This window comes from Polistes dominula, unplaced genomic scaffold (assembly GCF_049000335.1).
Source record: "Polistes dominula isolate Pdom_NZ unplaced genomic scaffold, Pdom_raw_medaka contig_28, whole genome shotgun sequence".
Classification (NCBI taxonomy): Eukaryota; Metazoa; Arthropoda; class Insecta; order Hymenoptera; family Vespidae; genus Polistes; species Polistes dominula.
This window is the reverse complement of record NW_028300879.1, coordinates 1,002,861-1,025,752: the sequence shown is the minus strand read 5'-3', so window position 1 is coordinate 1,025,752 and position 22,892 is coordinate 1,002,861. Positions and strand designations below refer to the sequence as shown.

At 28.0% G+C, this 22,892-nt stretch overlaps 1 protein-coding gene across 3 annotated transcripts in view; it reads right to left on the bottom strand.

Moving 5' to 3' along the window:
* The window catches only part of step (cytohesin steppke), a 55,674-nt gene that overhangs the window by 29,755 nt on the left and 3,027 nt on the right, over positions 1 to 22,892 (bottom strand). Inside the window, exon 2 of one of the 3 annotated variants that reach the window (XM_015324869.2) lies at positions 19,398 to 19,477. In XM_015324869.2, the coding sequence (XP_015180355.1) occupies positions 19,398 to 19,477 (80 nt within the window). Of the gene's footprint in view, positions 1 to 6,296; positions 7,928 to 19,397; positions 19,478 to 22,892 lie in introns of those variants that run through there. The other 2 variants (XM_015324867.2, XM_015324868.2) reach the window with 2 other exon arrangements.

Here is a 22,892-nt window from a genome sequence, read left to right as displayed (position 1 = left end):
TTCATGTTTTGATATCACCCTCGAGTTCCTTCGTTCGCTCTATTACCTCTCTCTAACCGTATATCCTTACTTACGACGTATCCCATATAACAAGTAAAGAGTTCATTCTATAATGAGTAGAAGAGTAGCAACAAGAAGGAGAGTAAGTAAGAAAGAAAGAAAAAAAAAAAAACAAAAAATAAACCTTTATAAAAGAACGGACTAAGGGGTTGAAAATAGATATTCTCTCTCTCTCTCTCTCTCTCTCTCTCTCTCTTTCTCTCTCTCTCTCTCTCTCTCTTACTCTTCCTCTGATACACTCACTTTCTTTAAATGATGTAATGACACAACCGATATAAGACGCGACAAGACCAAGAGGGAGGGAGCGAGGGGAGGAAAGGTGGGGAGGGAGGGGGTCAGTGACACGTTCCGCAAGGATAAACGCATTTACGATACACACACACACACATATATATATATATATATATCTATATATATAGGGTAGTTATAAATATAATTCGTGCAACATACACCTTGATTAAGATTTTTACACGACCCACATATTCTCGTAAGCATTATAAGTACCATAACGAGCCTCGCCCCCCACCCCCTCCCTCCCTCCCTCCCTCCCTCTTTCCATCGTAACCAACTACGGTGTATAAACTTTACGCTACACCCCCATACCTCAATCCCTCAACTATTAACTCACTCGTTTTTTAACTTTTTTTTATGTTTCTTTTTGATCTAAAAATAATCATATTTATTTTTGAAGATATTTAAAAAAAAAATAAAAATGTAAAATAAATGAATAAGGAAATAGTGACATCTCGTAGGGGATTTTTATAGTTATATGAATTTATGGGTGTACTTGTGTGTGCAACTATGCCTTAATGTTGTCCCAGTTTTAATCAAGTTTTCCTTTGATTTTAATTTTTAATTTCTTCTTCTTCTTCTTTTTCTTTTTCTTACTTTTACCTGATGATTATCACGCGACTTTAGTTTTCATATAAGAGTACTCGGGAAGTCAAAACGTATTTTCTTTTTCTATTTTATTATTTTTTTCTTTCTTTCTTTCTTTATCCTTCTCTTTTTTCTTTTTTTTTCTTTTTTTTTATTTATGTCGTTAAAAATGCATTCCTACGACGACGCTGCTTACAAAAACTCACGGAAGTAGTTGTGTGTGTAATTGTGTGCGTGTACCGATTCGTAAAAGAGAACAAGGGTGGTTGCTTTTAATGGAAAGGAACACACGACTTTTGACCCTTTAATGCGGACCAGTATGGAAAAAATAAATTCCCACGTAAAAAGAGGCACCTTTGTGAGCATTGTGTTCATTCGCTTACGATAAATAAGTAGTAGTGATTTCTTCCTTTCGAATCGTAAACAAAAAAAAAAACAAAAAAAAAATACGAAGGAAACGAAAAAATACAAATTTATTTTAATATCTAATTAATTAGGTAAAAAAAAAAAAAAAAGGTACAAATCGTTGACAATTTTGATAAGAAGTGTTACGAAACAATAATAATTAATCTTTATCTATCTTAAGTCACGTGGAAAGTGACTTGCAAATAAATATATAATTTATGATATATATATATAATTATTAATCAAATATATATAAAAAATATATTTGATTAAGTAACGCCTGTGGCTTGATAGAAAATTTTCCTAAAAATTCGCGTGGTCCTCAACATGTTAAAGCAATACGTTTGACGTATTTATACGTCCCGCTCGGTTAACAGATTAATATATTTGGTATATAGTAATAATTAATTTGAAACGGAAAATTAGAAATTGATTAGAAATTTGTTGATTGGTAGTGTACTTCTTCCTCTAGTGTGAAGAAAGGAATTCAAATTTCGAAGGATTTATCTATCATTCAACTATTGTCTATCGTCTAATGAGAACTATGTACTATACATAAATACTGCACTTAAGTACGTGTTGTTCACATACTACACATTGTTTCTATACACATATATATACAGATAGTTAATAGTATACACATGCAAATAGACACGTGCACTCGTATATATAGTCACGAACTATAAATCGAAGTTTCGCTATAGCTCAAGTAGTTCGGTACAGGGTTGCTTTATTTATAGATCGAATCAGGATACAAATGGCGCTTACGCAAACCTAATTCCATTTCGATACAGTTCGAAACTATTTGCAATACTTTTTGCATTAGTGTGTATGCATAGATCTACAGCTTGATGGATCTTTTTTTAACTTTGTCAGTCTTCATCCTTGAAGTAAGAAAAGAATCAATAGACAATAGGAAAGTTCCTATTACATTATTCGCATAAGTTTGCGCACATAACAAGGAACAAACTTTTTCCATAAAAATGTTTACCTTTTTTTTTTTTTTTTTTTTTTTTAAATACTTATTCTCTGTTTATTTTAATACATATATATTTGTACACTGACAATGAGTTATTCTAATTAGGCTACCGTTTGATCGATTATTATTATTATTATTATTATTATTATTTGTCAGGAGAAGATCGTTAATTCGTAATTTGTTCCATTATTTCTTTATTAACATATTTATTTATTTATTTATTTATTTATTTATTTAATTATATCAGAAAGATCGTATAAAAATAAAACTGATCTGTGTCAATCTTACGACCCCTCTGCTCTTCTGTAATGTTGTTCATCAATATAAACACATATTTATACTTTAATGACATAATTTTACGTAATAATTATATTATAAATAGATTTATCCTGAAAAGTCCGATAAAAAAAAAAAAATATTCTCTCATAAGTCTATTAAAAGATAATATACGATATTACAAGATAAAAGTGTCAATAAGATATGTGTAAAGTTAATAACCAGTCTATAAACGATAGAACTATATTTTTTTTCTTTTTTTTTTTTTTACCGACCGCTGATAAGTATTCCTTTCTCATGTAATATTGAATAATATATATATAATAATAATAATAATATTAATAAAATGTAAGAAAAAAATATGACAAATTAAATACACGTATACATAATTCACAATCGTTTCACTTGACTGCATGTAAAACGTTATCATCAACGTCATCAATCATGTATTCAAACGAATCTCGCCATCTTTTTCTCTCTGATTCATTCTAAACGATATAAATCATTAAGCAGAGTTCTCACGTGAGAGTGGGGACAACATATACGTACTACATACTCTTTCGTAAATTTTCGATGTAATTTTCGATATAATTATCGATGTAATTATCGATGCTACTCATCAGCCGACTTAAACGAGAGGGTAATTCTCTCGAAGGAGAATAATTTTCATTGAATCGTGGCACAAGGTTAAACGAACAGGAAAAGCACACATTTTTTATTTGTCGAATCAAGCATGACACGATGCGCCATATTCTTTTGCACGATGATTGTCGATTAATTCAAAAGCATCCTACAATTTCACACTTAATCGACGTCATGAAGAATAATATACTCAAGTATGACATTTTTTTTTCTTGTCAACATTATATTTTATAGAATTTGCAAGAAAATATTTGTCAAAATTTATGTTAATATAAGCATCAAAGTTATATACATACATACATATATATATATTTGATCTTGTTCTCCCACTCATGTAAAATGTACAAATATAGTTTTAGGTTCTGGTATTAAATCGTTTATACATATGTATGTATGTATGTATGCACAGTACGCATTTTGAACGTAGAAATCATACTAATAAAATGAATGAGAGTTTCGCCATGCGACAACCTTGAGAGGAACTGGAAAAGATAATGGATCACGACTAGTAGAAAAGTTTTTTTTATGTTGCGAAAGGTCACACGAGAATGGAAGACGACCGGTCACGTTATGTGTGTGTGTTTGTTCTAATAATAGCACTACATATAAATATATATATAAATAAAATATTTTATTATTATTATTATTATTTTTAGTAAATATATTATACTAAATATATACGTAATATATTATTATTTTTATATATATATATATATATATATATATATATATATATATATATATATATATATATATATATATATTATATTATATTAATAATATTTATTTTTATTATTAATTTATTTATATTTTTATTATTTATTATATTTATTATTAATTATTAACATTTTATATTAATAATTATTATATAAATAATATATATATATATATATATATATATATATATATATATATATATATATATATATATATATATATTATATTATAATAATATATACTATATATATAATATGTATACTATACTATACTATACTATATTATATATATAATATAATATATTATAATAAATTATTAATCAAATATATATATAGTATAGTATAGTATAATATAGTATATTATATATATAGTAAAGTATTATATATAACATAGTTAGTATATATACTATATATATTTAATAATAATATGCATTTCGTCGGACACTTTTCATATATACAGATAATAACCCCTTACCTCTACCCTTTATAAGTTACTGTTACATTAAAATTGAAAAAAAGAAAAATATTAATATTTCAATCACTTTAATAATAATCGAAGATAACAAGACTGATAATTGAAGATAATTGTTCATGTTATCGTTTTATTTATTTTGAATTGAATTCGAGAGGAGGAGGAGGAGGATGCAATATAATCATAGATGAAAAATATACTAATACACATATACAAAAAAACACACAAATCAAAAGTTGGTTGATAACAAAGATTAAATATCATCGTTCGAAGATATCATCGATTAGGATCATCAATCATTCAATTGGATAAATTCTTCGAACTTGACGTTATTTCAATGTGCTATGACACTTCAATATCTGCTTTTACCCATTCAACAAGAATTATTAGAATTGTGAAGATGAATCAGCCAATAAATATTGACTTCCGTTTAAAACCAATGCTTCCTCATCATTTTGTTCTTTCTTGTTCTATCTCATTTACTATTTATCACGATAATAGAAATAAAATAATGAAATCAATCAATCAGTATGAAATTATGTTTCTATTCTATGATTATGTAATTATGATACTAATATTGACTTAAGTCCTAAAAATATACAAATTTATTTTTATAATATCACAAAAATATCATAAAATTGATTTTTTGTTTTTTTTTTAATTTTGTTCACCTATTGTTATAGTTCACTGTAATAATAAACGAGACATGTATAATAATAAAAAAAAAAAAAAAAAATGTTTATTAGTAAGATTTAATGAACGATAAATAAAATGTTGAAGAGAAGGAGAATACTCGATAAAAAAAAATATTTAAAAATAAATAAATAAATAAATAAATAAATAAAGGAAGAAAAATATCAAGGTAAATATAGTTAGAAATGTAGGATGATCATTTTTGTTTGAGCCGACGACCGCGCCTAGAAATAAATTTGTCTCCTTGGCAAAGTCTCCGTATAAAAGGCGCCGTATAGCGCATTTAATCGTCCTCGTCGTGTTGTATCGTAGTGTAGTGGTACCTCTCTCGTCTGTGTAATACCGAGACACACTACTAACAGTCTTAATCACGTCGATTTATTTACGAAACGACATTTGGCCAGCTTTCAATTATCGGCTATCAGAGAGAGGCTTCGGATTCACTTCGGTTCTATTCGGGTATTTAGTTCGGTTACAATGTTAAGTCGGTAATTTTCGGTTTTATGGGTAATTACTTTGCGATATTTCTATTTGAATAAAAATAAAAATAAAAATAAAATTAAATAGTTTACACATAAATGTGTTTATCACAGAATATGTTTTCAGGTTAAGTTTAAATTCACCTATTATAAACTAATTTTCTGTTTTGTTTTTATATATATATACTAATACTGTAATTATAATACATTATACTAACATAACTGTATAGTCTTTTCTATCTTTATTTTATTATAATATAATAAAGTATTATATACTATAATAAAATACTATTATTATAGTAATATATAGTATTTTTGAATGAAATTAAGTTAAATCAATCTTTTATAACCCAATCTTTTTCCAAACTATAAATTCTAATATATAAAATATTATATATAGCAATATAAATTATATTACAGTTATATAAAATATATAAGAATATTCAAATAATAATATAAAAACCTATAGTAATACACACACACACACACACACACACACAATAATGCTTGATATTATACCAAGTATACCTCATATTAGTCAAACGAATACAAATTTTGGAATCGAATGTGAATGAAACGAACATTGCCAAAAATTATGCACACATGTATGTATGTATGTAACAACAAAATTATATGAGAGAAGGATAATATAAACTTATATATATATATAAACAAATTTAAAAAGAGAATCTAACCGTAGATAAGGTAGTAAGATCCCAAGCACTCTTTGCCTGCTTTTGGCAGGACCTCTTGTTCCTCTTGCCGGGTCTGCGCAAACTGGAGAACCAACCGGCTGCTATAGCGACGGCTTTAACGTCGCGACGCTCGTCGTTCTGGACGACGACGCTACTACCGCGTACCTCGTCGAGAGCGTCAACCGACCTTCCGGTGAAAATCATTCCTCACGTCTCAACTAACTTTACTTTTTATGTATTTATATATATATATATATATATATTTTTTATATTTAATTTTTTCTATTTTTCTTTTTTATCGTAGCTAACTTCACGTTAGACTTTTCACGTTCTCATTCATCTAACTTTTTCATGAAAATTCGGATGAATTTAATAATTTTGAAAAATCTCCGAAGTGAGATATTCAAATTTTTTCTTCAATTCACATGTTCTTGTTTTTTTTTGTTTTTGTTTTTTTTATCCTCGTGAAAATTCCGTATTATTTTGGAAAATATCCAACGATTCATATCAGATCATAAAACTTTTCCTTTTCAATTCGTATTGTTTCGTTAAAATCTTCGATAATTGAAAGATCGATCGATCCACTGATCCAAAAGTCAAATTATTTTGACAAATTTTTTCGATGACTTGTAACGATCGTATATAACTACTCGTGTCAAAACAAAACTTAATTAACGATCATCATTTTCTGTCTTAGTTATTTCCTCTGTTTTTTTGTTTTTTTCTTTTTTACGTTCGTTATCCGTTCTTTCTTTCTTCCTTCCTTCCTTCCTTCTGATTGGTCGTAGTCCTCTTTTTAAAAATTTCCAATGAGATTTCGAACGATCGAGTTACAGTATATAATATCTGTCTTCCTTTTTCTTTAACTTATCTCTTCTAATTCAACAAAGAACTGTCTCAATGAGAACTAATGCTGCGTCGCTAAGGATTTACTTCGGAGAATTACGATCGCTTTTATATGGTTTTATATAAATGTATATGTGTATGTGTATGTATGTGGAGATTAGAGGATGTAGTATGTGTAGTATGTGTAGTATGATGGTCCTATGGGAATATAACTTCGAACTAGTCGAAGGTATACCTAGGAAACAGTCGGCAACAACTTAGTTATATACCAGAGGAAAATGGGTGAAATTCAAAATAATCGATCTAACGCAAAATTCTATTGGTCGAAATTAACTCCACGAGTTTCTGCTGTGTGCTACAAAACGATCGATCCCCATTCGCGATAAATTATTTCTTATTCGCACTAAATCAACACTGCTCGTCAAAACGTTAGTCATTCTCATAGTATTTTCAATATATAATCACTTATACAAACTTCGATGATATTTTCAATTATTTATATTCACACTGCAGAGACAATAATAAACATACACACAGAGACGTCACAGAGATGAGTTATTTTAAGAAAAACAAACTAATTTGTTTGTTTATATATATATATATATATAAATAAAAGGAATAATATATTTACACGATACTTTCTTTTTTTACTATACCGTGTTTCATACTTCGCGGTAAAATTAAAAAAAAAAAAAAAGCAATTATATTAGAGAGAACAACAAAGATTAATAATTAATTTACGATAAGAACCGGACATGCACACCGATGCGTGGTCGGCGCGCAACTGACGTTCCTTTTTTAATGTACACTGATACTACTCATTTCTTAGCGGACATGCGCACTGGCGCCTCGTAGCGAACGCGCTACGAACTCACCCAACTCGACGAGACTGTTTTGTGATTTCTGAACATACGTGTACGTTTAGACGTGCATGTGTGTATATATGCATTAAATATATATATTATATATGTATATAGCATATGTATGTATATAGCAACGGCCGTGGAAAGAATGTATTGCTTGAAAGCGAAGCACAAGCCAAGAGGAGAATTCCCTTTTACGCAGAGACCGGTGAACGGTTCTGAATCTTTTCGAAGGAGACTCAATTGAGAAAAATGTGCCCTTCCGACCCATTTAAAGATATCATCGATAACGGTCGACCTATTTTATTCTTACGTGCGAAAATATTTGCATATTTTGTAAATTTCTTTCACATATCTTTAATCCTAATTATAAGATTTTTTTCATTTCTTTTGTTTTGTTTATTAGTTTAGGTTATATATAAGTTGTAAATACTTGTTTAGAACTTTAATAAATAATCTTAATTTAATATTCAATTTGTTCAGAATTTTTACGAAGAAATCAAAAAAAAAAAAAAGCGCCTATGAATTTGACCTGTAAATTTATTCTTACAACTATTGATCAACAGTTTAATTACTACAAATGGAAGAATTTAATTACTTAGAATTTTGAATAAATGATATCACGTTAAAATTTATTTATTCTTACTTTTAATAATGAATTCTTCTTACGAATTAACAAAGAGATACGCATATGTGTGTATTATAACACATATCGCATTCGCATATTTGCAAATGTAATGTGTCACCAACGAAATGATGATAAGCTGCCAACCCAGTTGAACAAAAACCTTAGTGCTGATTATTTTATCGTATTTCAATAAACTACAGCACTGATTACTTATCGCAGTTTAGTAATCAACAGAGATAAACAACAAAATGAAATAACTATGGAAGGCAAACGGAAATTCGAAAAACGTAGAAAACGATTAACAAAAAGTTTCTTATCGATGACAAACAAAATTCTTTTGATAAATTTTCATAGATTAATAATTTTTCAATAGATTTTTACTATTAAATTAATTTTAATAGATTTTTAATAGATTTGTTTGTAACTGAAAGCATAGAAAATACGTGCACAAATCAACTCCATTTTTGTTTTGTTTTAAATGAAATAACATATATTATTTTTACGTATTATCAATAGGATGTTTTAAAATTGTTTAATACTCTATGTAAAATGTAAACTAAATTCAAGGTTTTATAAAAAACATTTGTCTTTACATAAAAAAAAAAGAAAAAAATATAACGAATAACGCAGTGAACATTTTATTATACACGTACATAACATGAGAGATTATGTCAACCTCGAAACTAAGTAAGTTTCATCCGACACAGTGTTTTTTACTATTAAGTTAATTTTAATAGATTTTTAATAGATTTGTTTGTAACTGAAAGCATAGAAAATACGTGCACAAATCAACTCCATTTTTTGTTTTGTTTTAAATGAAATAACATATATTATTTTTACGTATTATCAATAGGATATTTTAAAATTGTTTATTACTCTATGTAAAATGTAAACTAAATTCAAGGTTTTATAAAAAAAATTTGTCTTTACATAAAAAAAAAAAAATATAACGAATAACACAGTGAACATTTTATTATACACGTACATAACATGAGAGATTATGTCAATCTCGAAACTAAGTAAGTTTCATCCGACACAGTTAATTTTTTTTTGTTTTTTTTTCTATTACTAATTGCAACCTGAGTTATTTAGATGGCTTGTGTTAAAATGCTTAACTCAGTGTGTAGTATATGTAGACGACATTTTACCGGAAATTTCCTGTATAATCTTTGGATTAATCCTAACGACATGACTCACGTCATTCATCAAACATTAAACGCAAAGTAGATCGACCGGTTGGTTATTGGTTCGATGTGTTAACTTCCTCTTAGTGTGACGTATATAATACAATACATATGCATCTGAAGGCACAATTTTTCTCATTGGCTAAAGGAAAAATTTATTACAATGGATCTTCATACGATTATTTTTAATATGACGTAGACAATTGTTACGAAACATTCAAATTACATTCACACGTTCGAACATAAATTTATCATTGTAACAAACGAAAATGATGATGATGATGATGATGATAATAATAATGATAATTGTAATATAATATTAAAATAAATATTATTTTGTTTTATTTTTATTTATTATTTAACGACAGTTCAATTGTTGTCATTTATTGATATCAAGTTGAATCATTTAAAAAATGTATTTTAACCTTTAGAGTGTTATTGACGCATATATGCGTTTGGTAAAAATTATCAGGGTGGTCTATTGACGTATATATGTGTTTGTTAATATTAACGTAAAATAATATTATATTAATTATATAATTATATAATTATTAATTCTTATATATAGTTATATAATTTAATATAATTTAAATTAAATAATATTAATATTATATATAATATATAAATATATTAATTATAAATTATATAATTAATTATATAATATTATATAATATATTAATAATATATTTATAATAATTAATTAAATTATATTCAGAAAGAAAACCAAAAAAGTTAAGCGCCAATCAATCAAGTTTTTGTTTGATAGAAAAATTTCATACAAAACTAAACACTTTAATTGACTTTGGCCTATAAATATGACATATATATATATATATTAAAAAAAAAAAAAAAAATTACGTATCATAAAAAATATTAGCACTGAATGGATGAACGAATTACCTTCTGTTCCTGAACTTTCCGTTTCGATTGAAAAATCGAACCTAACGAGGACAAATGCTTGAACCAGCAAGCTTCTTTCTTATCTTTCTTGTTCGTTTTCCATCCTAATTGAAGAAGTGTATACGATTTGGAGGAACCCATTGTTCAATTTTCATTTGATTCTAATTCAAAATCATACTGTGTAGTAATAATTCCATCATATGTAATTGATCGTTCCGTTTATCAGGTTTCAGGTTATCAATCAACAATCTTTTATCGTATATTGTAAATATATACACAATAACACAAAAACACACACAAGAAAAAATCGTGAGAAATACTATTGTGTCAATTAAACGCAAAAAAAAAAAAAAAAATTAAATTAATGAAACAAACTGCACATAAAATTTGTGTCAAAACAAAATTTACACCAACGAAGTAACTTGTTCTTTTTTTTTTCTTCTTCTTCTTTTTTCTTATTCAACCACTGTTGTCAATCAAACGCACGTATTAATTTATAACAAACAATATAACATATATACATATATATATATTTTTTTTTCTTAACAAAATTTTATATACGAACGAAATGGTTTGCTTTTTGTTCAAAACACAATTTTCTTTTTTTTTTTTCAAATATATAAATATATGATACACGTAGAAAACAGGTTAGAACCGATTATTTATTTATTTATTTATTTATTTATTTATTGAAATAAAATTGATGATGAAAAGGTCGCAACACAAGTGATAGTAGTGAAACTTCAAACGTAAACGACGATCTATGCTTTCCTCTCGTAGTTTTATTTACTTCGACCAATTTCGATATAGGGTCTGTTGAACTGAACACTGATCATCGGACCTTTGAATTATTATGTTTCATGACGTCAAATGAAAACTTGAAAAGGGAAAAGGGAAGGGGAAGGGCAACGTATCAATTACTTTCTAAGATTCTATTGTTAGATAACATTTGAGATACACACCATCAATAAAGGAACAAAAATGTCTACGATGATTCATTCAAAAGAGCCATGTAAATCAAAAAATCATCTACGTAGATTTAAGGAACTCTGTTAAAAAAAAAAATAAAGAAACAAAATTAACATTTTTTTTTTTTATTTCAATAAAAAGCTTCATATAAAAACTTGCCAAATGTATCAAAAGTTACTAAATGATTTCAAAAAACCGAATTATTTTACTTCTTCATTTTGTTTAAGCTTCTATTCTTCAAATCTGACAAAAAGTAACATTAATTTTGAAAGTTTCTTTCGAAAAAAAAAAAAAAAGAAAAAGAAAATAATTGATTATTATCATTATTTAGTCTCACCTGTACATTGAATCTTTGTAATTAAGAGAAATCAAACGTTAATGATCAAAGTTTCTTTCATCACTTAAAAACATTTCTTATTTTCTTCCCCCTCCCCCCCCCCCGCCCCGTCCGTTTTCTTTTTCTCTTTTTCATTTATTTAATAATTAAACTCAAACTATATACGAAAGTTTTCAACGAGATTTAAAGAGAAAAAGAAATATGGCGGAAGGTGGGAACAGAGTGAGAAAGAGAAAGAGAAAGAGAAAGAAAGAGAGAGAGAGAGAGAGAGAGAGATATCTTACGTTTGCTTTAAACTGAACGATCAATTTCTAGGATAGAAAGAGACAGAAAGAAAGAAAGAGAGAGAGATATATATATATATATATATATATATATATATATATATATATATATATTACATAAAAGTTTTCGCGAAAGTCACGTGATCATCGTGAAATCGCGGCAAAGCGACATTTCGAAAGGAAATTTTGAATGCGTGCCAAGATCGAACCAGGGTGGAGGAGGGGGAGGAGGGGAGGGGTGAGGGGTTATTTATCTCCACAGTGTTAACTTTTTCGTTATATTAGATTCGAGCGTGTTTTTCTCTTTCAAGATAGCAATATAAAACACCTTGATTATTCGGGTCAGTGACCCCACCAGATGATACGGGACCTAATAAATCGATATCTATTTTTCTCGAAAGTTTAATATTATCATTTGAAAATAATCTAGGCGGGATTTTTGTGATAAAATTTTGATATTTAAAATATGATGAGACACGCACAATAAATGTTACAATCAATCTCGTTAGGGTAATATTTTAAATGCGATGCAATAAAATACGTATAAGCATACGTATAATTAAGTTAGTCGAAAAAGTTTTAAAACGAGATAAACAGATGAGTAAGCGAACAAATCCTATCACCACAAGTAGTAGTCCTATCATTTACCACGGAAATGGTTTTATCGTAAAAACCGACATCCTGACATTTCTGTCAAAGTATCTAATGACAGATAGACACAACACAGCCTAAAGCAACGAGGGAGAGAATATAACAGCATCCGATTAACTTTGATCAACGTACTTTGTACGATGTACAACGCGTACATCAATACAATGTACGATGTAAGTGTGTATGCGTGTGTTTTGTGTGTATGGGGAGAGGGAGAGGGGGAAGGGGTGCACATGCAGTACGTACTGCAACAGAATGATAGGAGATAGGACGAGTATATATAAGCGAATATTATATTTATCATTGCATTCCTTTTTTCCATGTAATTGTTCACTCAGTGTTTTATTAAATTAGATCTGACAGCCATTATGATACTTACAATTAGAGATTTCAAAACAATGTAACTTGGATTGTTCCTACATTAGGGAATAATAAGAAATAAGAAAAAAGATTGATTGGCTTAATTGAGAGAAGTATTTGTGAAAAAAAAAAAAAAAAAAAAAAAAGTTTGATCATATTCATCATTAGTACGAACAACGATTCCAATTATTTATTATTACTATGCTCGCCATGTTAGAGGAAAATGATGTTCGTTAACGAGAGCTGCAATTACGATGACGATAACGAAGTTTACATTTTCACTTGACGAAGGAAAAGAGTTTTTGACAAATTAAAAAAAAAAGAAAATTAAAAAATAAAATAGATAAATTATTAAATATCGCGCTCCCTTTGACGTAATTGAACGGATAGTCGATATGTCGGTAAAACAGATACCTTTTTTACAAACTTTTATCCATGGAGCATAACAAAATTTTAAATAGAAACAAAAAAGACTTTTAATTATAATTATATTATGAAAATGAGAACTCGATATAATAATATTTATCGAATTAGAAAATTTCTTCTATATCGATCGAGTTAAAAAAAAAAAATAAATTTCTTTACCATCGTAAAAATTGAACTGATGATAATTCAAAAACTTTCGATTCTATATTATCGACTGACGTTAATGAAAATAAAAGATTCATAAAAAAAAAAACCCAACAAAAAAAACTGTAATAAATTTATCGTTTTAATTTTAAATCAAACTTTTTTTAGTGTGTCCATCGTATTATTTAACGATTGGTTAAATAAAACATGCAAAATTAGTAATTAGAAAGAAAATAAAATAATAATACCATAATACATGACGAATATTCCTATTCTATTCTTTCGAAGAAAGATGCGAATATTTAAATATTAGAAAGATTATATAAAATTGTAATAGTGAAAAGGATTAATATGTTATATATAGCCTTTAGGCTAGAAAGGAGTTTTCATGACGAAGCACTTTCGTCGACTAGAGATTTCTTTGCAATTGTTGTGTTGTGTTGACTCCTCCTCCTCCTCCCTCGTTCTTTAACGGTTCGTTTCGTAGTAAGTACAGGAAAACATGCAAAATAAGCATTGTTATGTTGTCGGAGGATCGAATACCTATAGAAATTTCACAGGACTATTTTTCTACGTACTTGAAAGAAAAGTATGTATAGATCTGTATGTGTGCGTGTCTGTGTGTGTGTATATATATCTATATTTATATAAAACTTATGAATAACAGGATTAACGGATTTATGAATTAATAAAAGCATGAATTATTCTATATGAGAAAATAAAAAAACTACCCGACAACTGAAAAGATACCCAAAAAAATGGAAACTTTTTTTCTCACCCCCAATTTTCACTTCTTATCACACAAACAACTCTCTCTCTCTCTCTCTCTCTCTCTCTCTCTCTTCATCTCGAGGTAAACAAAAATGGCGCAGCATATTTTTAATCAAACTTTTATCTTTGTAATGTAAATGAAGTTTGTTTAACGTTAATTTGAAATCTATTTATATCATTTTGTTTTACTTTATAAGGAAATATATAACTTGATAATGAATATTTCGAAATTTATTGTAAAAAATTGGCTAACATTCTATTAATCAAGTTTAAGCGTGTTTGACGATTATATCCGTCATCGCTTGATTATCGCGACACACACACACACACACACACACCGGGGAGCGGAGCGCATTCTGCGCACAAATCGTCACACTTAACTTGTTCAAAAAAAAAAATAAAAATAAAATAAAAAAAGGAAACATTTTATACAACATTACAATGTAAATTTCATATACATATATCTAATAAAAAAAGTAAATATAAAATAAAGATACTCGTTTATTTATTATAATTCTAAAATGACAATATTTTCTAGTTTAATAACCACGATATAATTATTATTATGATATCGAAGATCTCAATTACGTGACCGTCACATAATCCACCATAGACAGAAGATTACATCTTATAGTTATATAAATGGAATTATGTCGCATATAACCTGAACATCTCGGAATATTATGCACGTGTGCCCGTTATTGCTTTCCATACGATCTTATATTATATTCTTTCCTATTTCGTGACTGTCTTAAATTTATAATAAAAAAAAAAAAAAAAAAAAGAATAGGAATAACCTTTCTCTTCCACGACGAAGAACTATACGAATAAAATATCATGAATATAAAGAAGTCGAGTAAAGAAATTGAGAGACCATTCCAAAACGAGAGATCCAAGTGTATCTTCTTTCCATAAATGGACGTATAAGTGAGTACATATAGGGGTGAGGAAAGGAGGAGGACGAGGAGGAGGACGAGGAGGAGGAAATAAATAAATAAATTAAAAAATAAAACAAACAAAAATACTTAACCAGTCCTTATCCATTTCTGGTTTGTGACTGTGAGTTCTAGTCGACAGAAAAAAGATCAAAGAAAGAACACCGATGCTTTAGCGAGTAGTTTTGCAACAACAACAACAACAACAACTACTACTACACGGAAATTATTTCTAATTGGTTCGTAGAAACTTGAAAATTGTACGCTCGATTAAACATTACATTTAATACAAATTAATAATAAATATTCCATTTGTTTATTGAAATAGTATTGAAGTATCTATTTTTTTATTACTATTTACTATTGAATTGTTCGGTAAGTGGTATAAAGTTGTTTTACTAATAAAAAAATACTTTGAAAAGGTTTTGGAAGGCCGAAATTTGGAAGTTACCCTTAAAGATGGTGAAAGATTGTGAAACAAAATGCCACTTATATATATATAATGTAATAAATACATGTAGCAATAAAAAAACTGAAATGCATTGTGTTTTAATCTTCCATCAAAATTGGCACAAACTTTTTCCGGATAATCTAATATTTCTACTTACGTAGTACTGTCAAAATTTGCCTAATGTTCTCGCGTTAGACAAATTGTCAAGAATATTGTATATTATACAAAAACTTTAATTATAGCACAATAAAAAATAGCAGCTAAATAGGACTCTGATAATACCATTTGAAATAATTACATGACAAAAATCATACGAAACACTTTGAAGACAAATAACATTCTAACAACAATAAGAGAAATTGCAGAAATTCAAGAAACATACTCATGTAATGTGAAATGTAATGCGACATGTAACACGACATGTGTTAAAATGAAGAATTTTAAATGAATGTCAAATCTTATCATAGTTCAACTTTACATTAAGTTTCAACTAATGAAGAATCTTTGAATCCATTATATTGTAGATAAAATGAAATTATCTCATACTTATGAACCCTTAGAAAAGAGACTTGAAAAACTATAGAAAGTAAAGCAGGAAAGAAGATAAGAAGATATTCGATATCTTAGCTAAAGCTTGGGTTCAATGGCGTCAAACTTCCGGCATCGTTAGACACACCACAACGTCTTTCTCTTGTTTGACCAGGTGAGAAATAGAGGAGACATATTTGGTAACATTGTTATACATCTTGTTTTTTCTCTAACGAAATACTTTTGAAAAGTGTATCCAAGCATACATCTAAGTTTTCTACTAAAATACAAATTGCAACTACTGGGAAAGATCAAATTTCAAAAAAGAAGCATATCGTTCGAGCCGTTTATTTTGAAAATAACCAATATAACTCTATTTGTGATTAGAAAATGCATATTATTCATTTAATAATTGTCACTATTTTAATAGGAACTATAAATGTAACATCTTTAGATGACACTCATTAATATCTTGTACGTAGATTTGTCATTGCATTCAAATGCAAACCCTTCATCAATATCTCGATTGAAACATAATTGGATTTAGGGCATTTTCTAAATTAACGGCTCATCTAACTCTTGTTATTTATCGATTAGACGATAGAACGAAAAACCTAATCAAACAAATAACAAATTTGCCATATGTGTTTCCAACATAATTATTAAATAAACCACTGATGAAAAATAAAATTCTATAGGAAGGTGGATTCGAATGATAGGAAAAGGAAATTGAATGAACTGAAGAAAACTCATCTCGAGGGAGGATCCATTCCAGGAGGGGGGAGGGGGGGGACAAAAAAAAAGGGAAAAGAATTTCACTCGAGTGTGGTTAAGAGAGTGAAAGAAAGATAGAGAAAGAGAGACGCATCAAAATTCTCAAGAGTCGCGTAGGTAGGTGCAGCTGTTCAAGGGCGTGGAAAGTGACGGTGCGGTGCGGTGCGGTGCGGTGCGGTGCGGTGCGGCGTGGGTAAAGCTTACCAAAGGTGCCTACCAAAGGTACCTCCTTTCAGGTGCCTCATTCTCAGACCAGTATACATATTTAACATTTTTCTGACCGGTAACATAGTTCTACGCCATATTGAAAATGACTTTTCAGTAACCGTTTTATTTTCTCAATTTCTTTAATTAAAACTTGTAACAATTAACAGTTTGAAGGAATTTTAAATATATATATATATATATATATTTATTATATTAAATATTTATATAAATATATAATATAAATATAAAAACTATTTATTATTTATTATTAAAGTATTATATATTTAAATTATACAAACACGAGTTTTGAAATTATTTATTTATTATTAAATAATAATATTGAAATGTTATATAAAGGTGAATTTTGAAATTATTGATTATTTAATTAATAATTTAATTTATTATTTAAATTATTCAATAGAAAAATGTGTGTTAATAAATCATAAATTTTATACTTGTTTATATGTTCATTACAAATCATTCTTTTTAATTTGTTCAATTAATACTTGCAACTATTGGATTTTATTTAATGACAAAATTGTAAACAATAAATAATTACAAATGTGATATAATAATAATAATGCAAATTTTGTTACTTGTAATCCTTCACCTATTTAATAAATAGAACCTTGCAGCAGTGCTTTGATAAAAATCTTGCCACAGAAAATCACTGATCGTGAAAGAGTGTTAAAGTTCCATATATAAAGAACGAATTTTAAAAAGAAAAAAAAAGAATTTACTGATTTAATATCAATCGATTTATCATCGGCTTTAAAAAAAAAAAAAAAAAACTGATCGAGTTCAACGGCACGTAAAAAGAAGCAATCACTACAAACGTCACATTGTTCTATCTTCTACGAATGTGAGTCACTTCGTTAGACAAATCTTTCATGAATGAGATCATACTTTTTATAACTTGGTCTTATATTAATTCTCTCGTGAAATTAGAACGACCTTTCTTCTTATTTTCAATTAATGACTTACACATACACATACATAGACACACACACATGTGCATATCACTGATTATTTAGAAATTGTGAGAGATTTGTTTGAGTATAAATTCGAACAAGTGATATAAATCTGTGTCATTTGTCTTACTTTTGAATTAAGTTTAAAAATATAAATAAATAAATTAATTAATTAATTAATTTTTTTTCATTTATATATTAATAATATATATTATATTATTATTTATAATAATTTCGGCATAATAATTAACGAATTATTAATTCCGGCATTAATATAATTCCCGTATAAAATATATTATAATATTATATATTAAAAAATAATTTATATATTAATAAATAAATAAATAAATTGAGCAACAATTTCTATAAAAATTTAGTGTTGTTATCGGTGTTATGTATATGTTAAAAAGTATATGTACTACCTTGCAAACGATACATTTCTAACAAATAATATAATACATACAAATAAACAATTTATTCAAAGATTTTTTTATGACTAATCGTTTGCTTTAATAACCGCAATGATGATAAGTGAAACGACTAAATGGTTCGTGCGTTTTGTGTGCGTTATTAAAATTTCATTTGTGAGAGATTCGTAAAATACTAAATGTATGTGAAGTTATTATATGGGTCAGTATGGCCTTCATTGATAAAACCAGGCCCAATGCAAATTTAGTAGAATCATGATCGGTACAAGTAGGTACTACTATGTTGCAAAGAACGAGGTCGTGAATAAATGACGGAGAGGGGAAAGGAGAACACATAACGATGAAAAATAGAGAGAGAGAGAGAGAGAGAGAGAGAGAGAGAGAGAGAGAGATGGAAATAAAAAGAGTGGGAGAAAAATGGGACAACACGAATATCAGACTCACTTGTATCTCCAACAGCAACTCTGACTTCTTTCGTCTTATGTCTATTAGAATCTTCTGTTGCTCCGGTGTTAGATCTGCAACTATACATATACATTTCAATTAATAATCAAACTAATTAGATCACAAATTCGTAGATTAATTTTTGTAATAAATTACTCGCGGTTTTGAGACTATTAAAAATAATTGTTATTTTTGTCAAATTGTAAAAGAATAGTTTTATAATCTGAAAACATACGCATATATATATAGATATAATATTTAAATTAATAATCAAACTATATCTATATCTATATCTATATCTATATCTATATCTATATCTATATCTATATCTATATCTATATCTATATCTATATCTATATCTATAGATATATATATTATAGATATATATAGATATAGTTATATATTATATATATAATATTATATATATATATAGATTATATTATATTAATATTATAATATTAATATTATAATATTATATTATAGATATTATATATTATATATATAGATAGATAGATATAATATTTAAATTAATAATGACAAACTAAATAGATCACAAATTCCTAGATGAATTTTTTTTTAAATAAATTACTCGCAGTTTCGAGACTATTAAAAATAATTTTTCTCTTCGTCAAATTGTATAAGAGTAATTTAATAATCTGAAAAAAAAAATACACATAATATATCTCATTGTCATAATAAATCTAAATAAATTTAAAACAACATTTCTATCATATTAGATTTGAAGAGAAAATAAATATAACAAATGATGATCTCATAATAAGAACAAGAAATTAATGTATTTACATATCGTTTAAAGTTGATTTTCAGATGTTTCATTTGTCGTGTCAATGTTCCAAATGTATTCCTAACTTGAGATAACAATCTCAAATATCCCAATGAATTAAATTACTTAATTACGTTGAGTGGAGGTAATTAAGACTAGACGGATATCGTATTTTCTTGAATCGACATGTTATGCAGTAAATGCTTATGTAAACGTAAACAAGTAAGGAAGTAGCAAGTTAAGCATAAAATATATATATATATATATATATATTCATTTAGTTCAGATCGATTATCTATACTATTTTTATAGAAGATTTCCAATTTGATTGTGCTTACAAGATGTTCTATATTTAACCATGCATAATCTATACGATATCTAACCCCTATAAAGTAACCTATATAATATATAACCCATATATATATATAGGTTACATAGGTAACGCTACACAATATATTGATTTATACGTAATCTAAATATATAATTAATATTTTATAATGGTTTAAGCAAATAATGATTAAAATAATTCATAAAAAAAAATAAATTGAAAACAATATTTATTGTAATAATTATCATATTTTATAAATATTCTAAATTATGATCTAATAAAATGACGAAATTGTAATACAACAAATTTTGTATTATAACAAAATGAAAAATCTTTATTATTATATATTATAATATAACCAAAATTACAATATAAATAATAAATTTTTAATAAAATATGTATATACGAGATATTATTTATTTAAATGCAAAACACTGAAGAAAAAAAAAAAAAAACAAGAAAAATCAGCATAATTTATCTGACACAATCCAACATTATCTATACAAAATAAAAATTCATTAACATAACTAACAATAAGATTACAAATTGAATGCCATTCTTGAGAAAACAAGTTTCAAACAAGATTCCACAGCGTATAAATGCATAATATAAAATAAAATCATTCCATTTATAAAAGATAAATAAGAGAGCAGGTGATAGTATCCTCGAGTGATGATGATGATGATGATGATATCGAACATATACGGGAACGATAGAACAACTCATTAGAAACAATTTAAGTGAAAGATCTAAAAATAGATCCACTCCAAATTAAGGCTGGGGACGCTTTGATAGTTTCACTAAATAAACGCAAATGGGATTAGACGTTGAAGGGGAACAAGTGGACAACGGCGGATAGGTCTCTTGCATTTGTGTCGGGCACCTTGAACCTCCCCCCAAGCCCCTCTACCCACCCCTCGCCCCGACCCTACTTTCCTCCCTCCCCTGTTTGTTTCCTTTCTCGGTCGGTACCACGATGCGCCATCATTATTCCTCCTCTATCTTTTCTACTTGTGCCATTTGTCTCTTGGCAAAAATACGTCGAGAAATGAGGACCGTGTTTCATGCTTTTCATAGGATGCCCTGCTTTATGAGTTGACCGCTATTTTGATTCTTTTTCCTATAACTTTACCCCCATTTACTTTCAATCGAACTATCATAAAGTATATGAAAGGTTCTTTAGATGATTACAAAAATTTAACTTTTCCCTTCGAGATTTTTGATTATTATTTTTATAAATTACAAATTTATATTAAAATAGAATAGGTTACACGAAAAAAAAAATTATTATAAATTCAAGCGGTTCCACAAAATTTTCAGCCAATGGCACATGAGCTGAATATGAATGGCGCATCCCTCCTACAGGATCCCTACTAGAGTGTTATCCCAATACTATTGTTATGATATGACCATCAAATAATAACGTTACAAAAACTATACTTTATTTTCTATGTTTATACATGGATACGTCATATGTGTCTGAGTGTGTGTGTGTGTATGTACATTTGTGCACTCGGCCGAGAAGCACTTGAGAAAGAATGAAGTTTGTGTGTGTGTATGTAAAGGTATAAAGTAAGTTCACCCCACAGGAAACGTTCATTCTAACAAAACACCTGCTTCTTTTATGGTGGTGATGGTACCGTATGAATCCCCACGTCTCAAAGCCACGAGCTCAAGAGATTATGTAATTCGAACGGGTACACTCACCTCTCTCTCTCTCTCTCTCTCTCTCTCTTTTCTTCTCCTCTCTTCTCCTCATTCGACACAAGAACGAACGGAAAGTTGAGGTCAGGTTAGCTAAATTACAAACCGTCACTGCTGCGGAACAATTAGAAACTGTTGCTTCGCGTTACTATTCCTTACCGTTTTAATGAGGTCGATGCTCGATACAAACCGATCTCCATTAATCTTACTAATTCATTTCATCAAATTCAAATTCAGCAATTAATACCAAAATTGAAGTATGAACTTGTATGAATCGTTCCTATCGTCTAATTGATTAATTTCATTCAAGAAAAAGATCGAGAAAATTGATCTAATTCTATGTGTTGGTGATTATAACAGTGGCAAAATAAAAACCTAAAAACCGTTGATTTACTGCGTTAATTTGAAAAAAAAAAATGTTGAATTCAAAGCGGTTCAAAGTGTATATCTAAACTTTGTGTTTGTTAAATTTGGGATTTTTTTTTCTTTCTTTCTTTTTTTTTTCATTTAAATTTTGTTAAGTTTCAAAGGACAATGGTGTGTGTGTGTGGTAGTGTAAGGAAAAAGGACGGATCGATCTTGTCGGTCTAATCTTATGCCGCGCACGTGCAAAATTCAAAGCGTGCGTCCATTCAGCGTATTATTATCATACGCGTCGATTACTATTGTATAGTAAGAA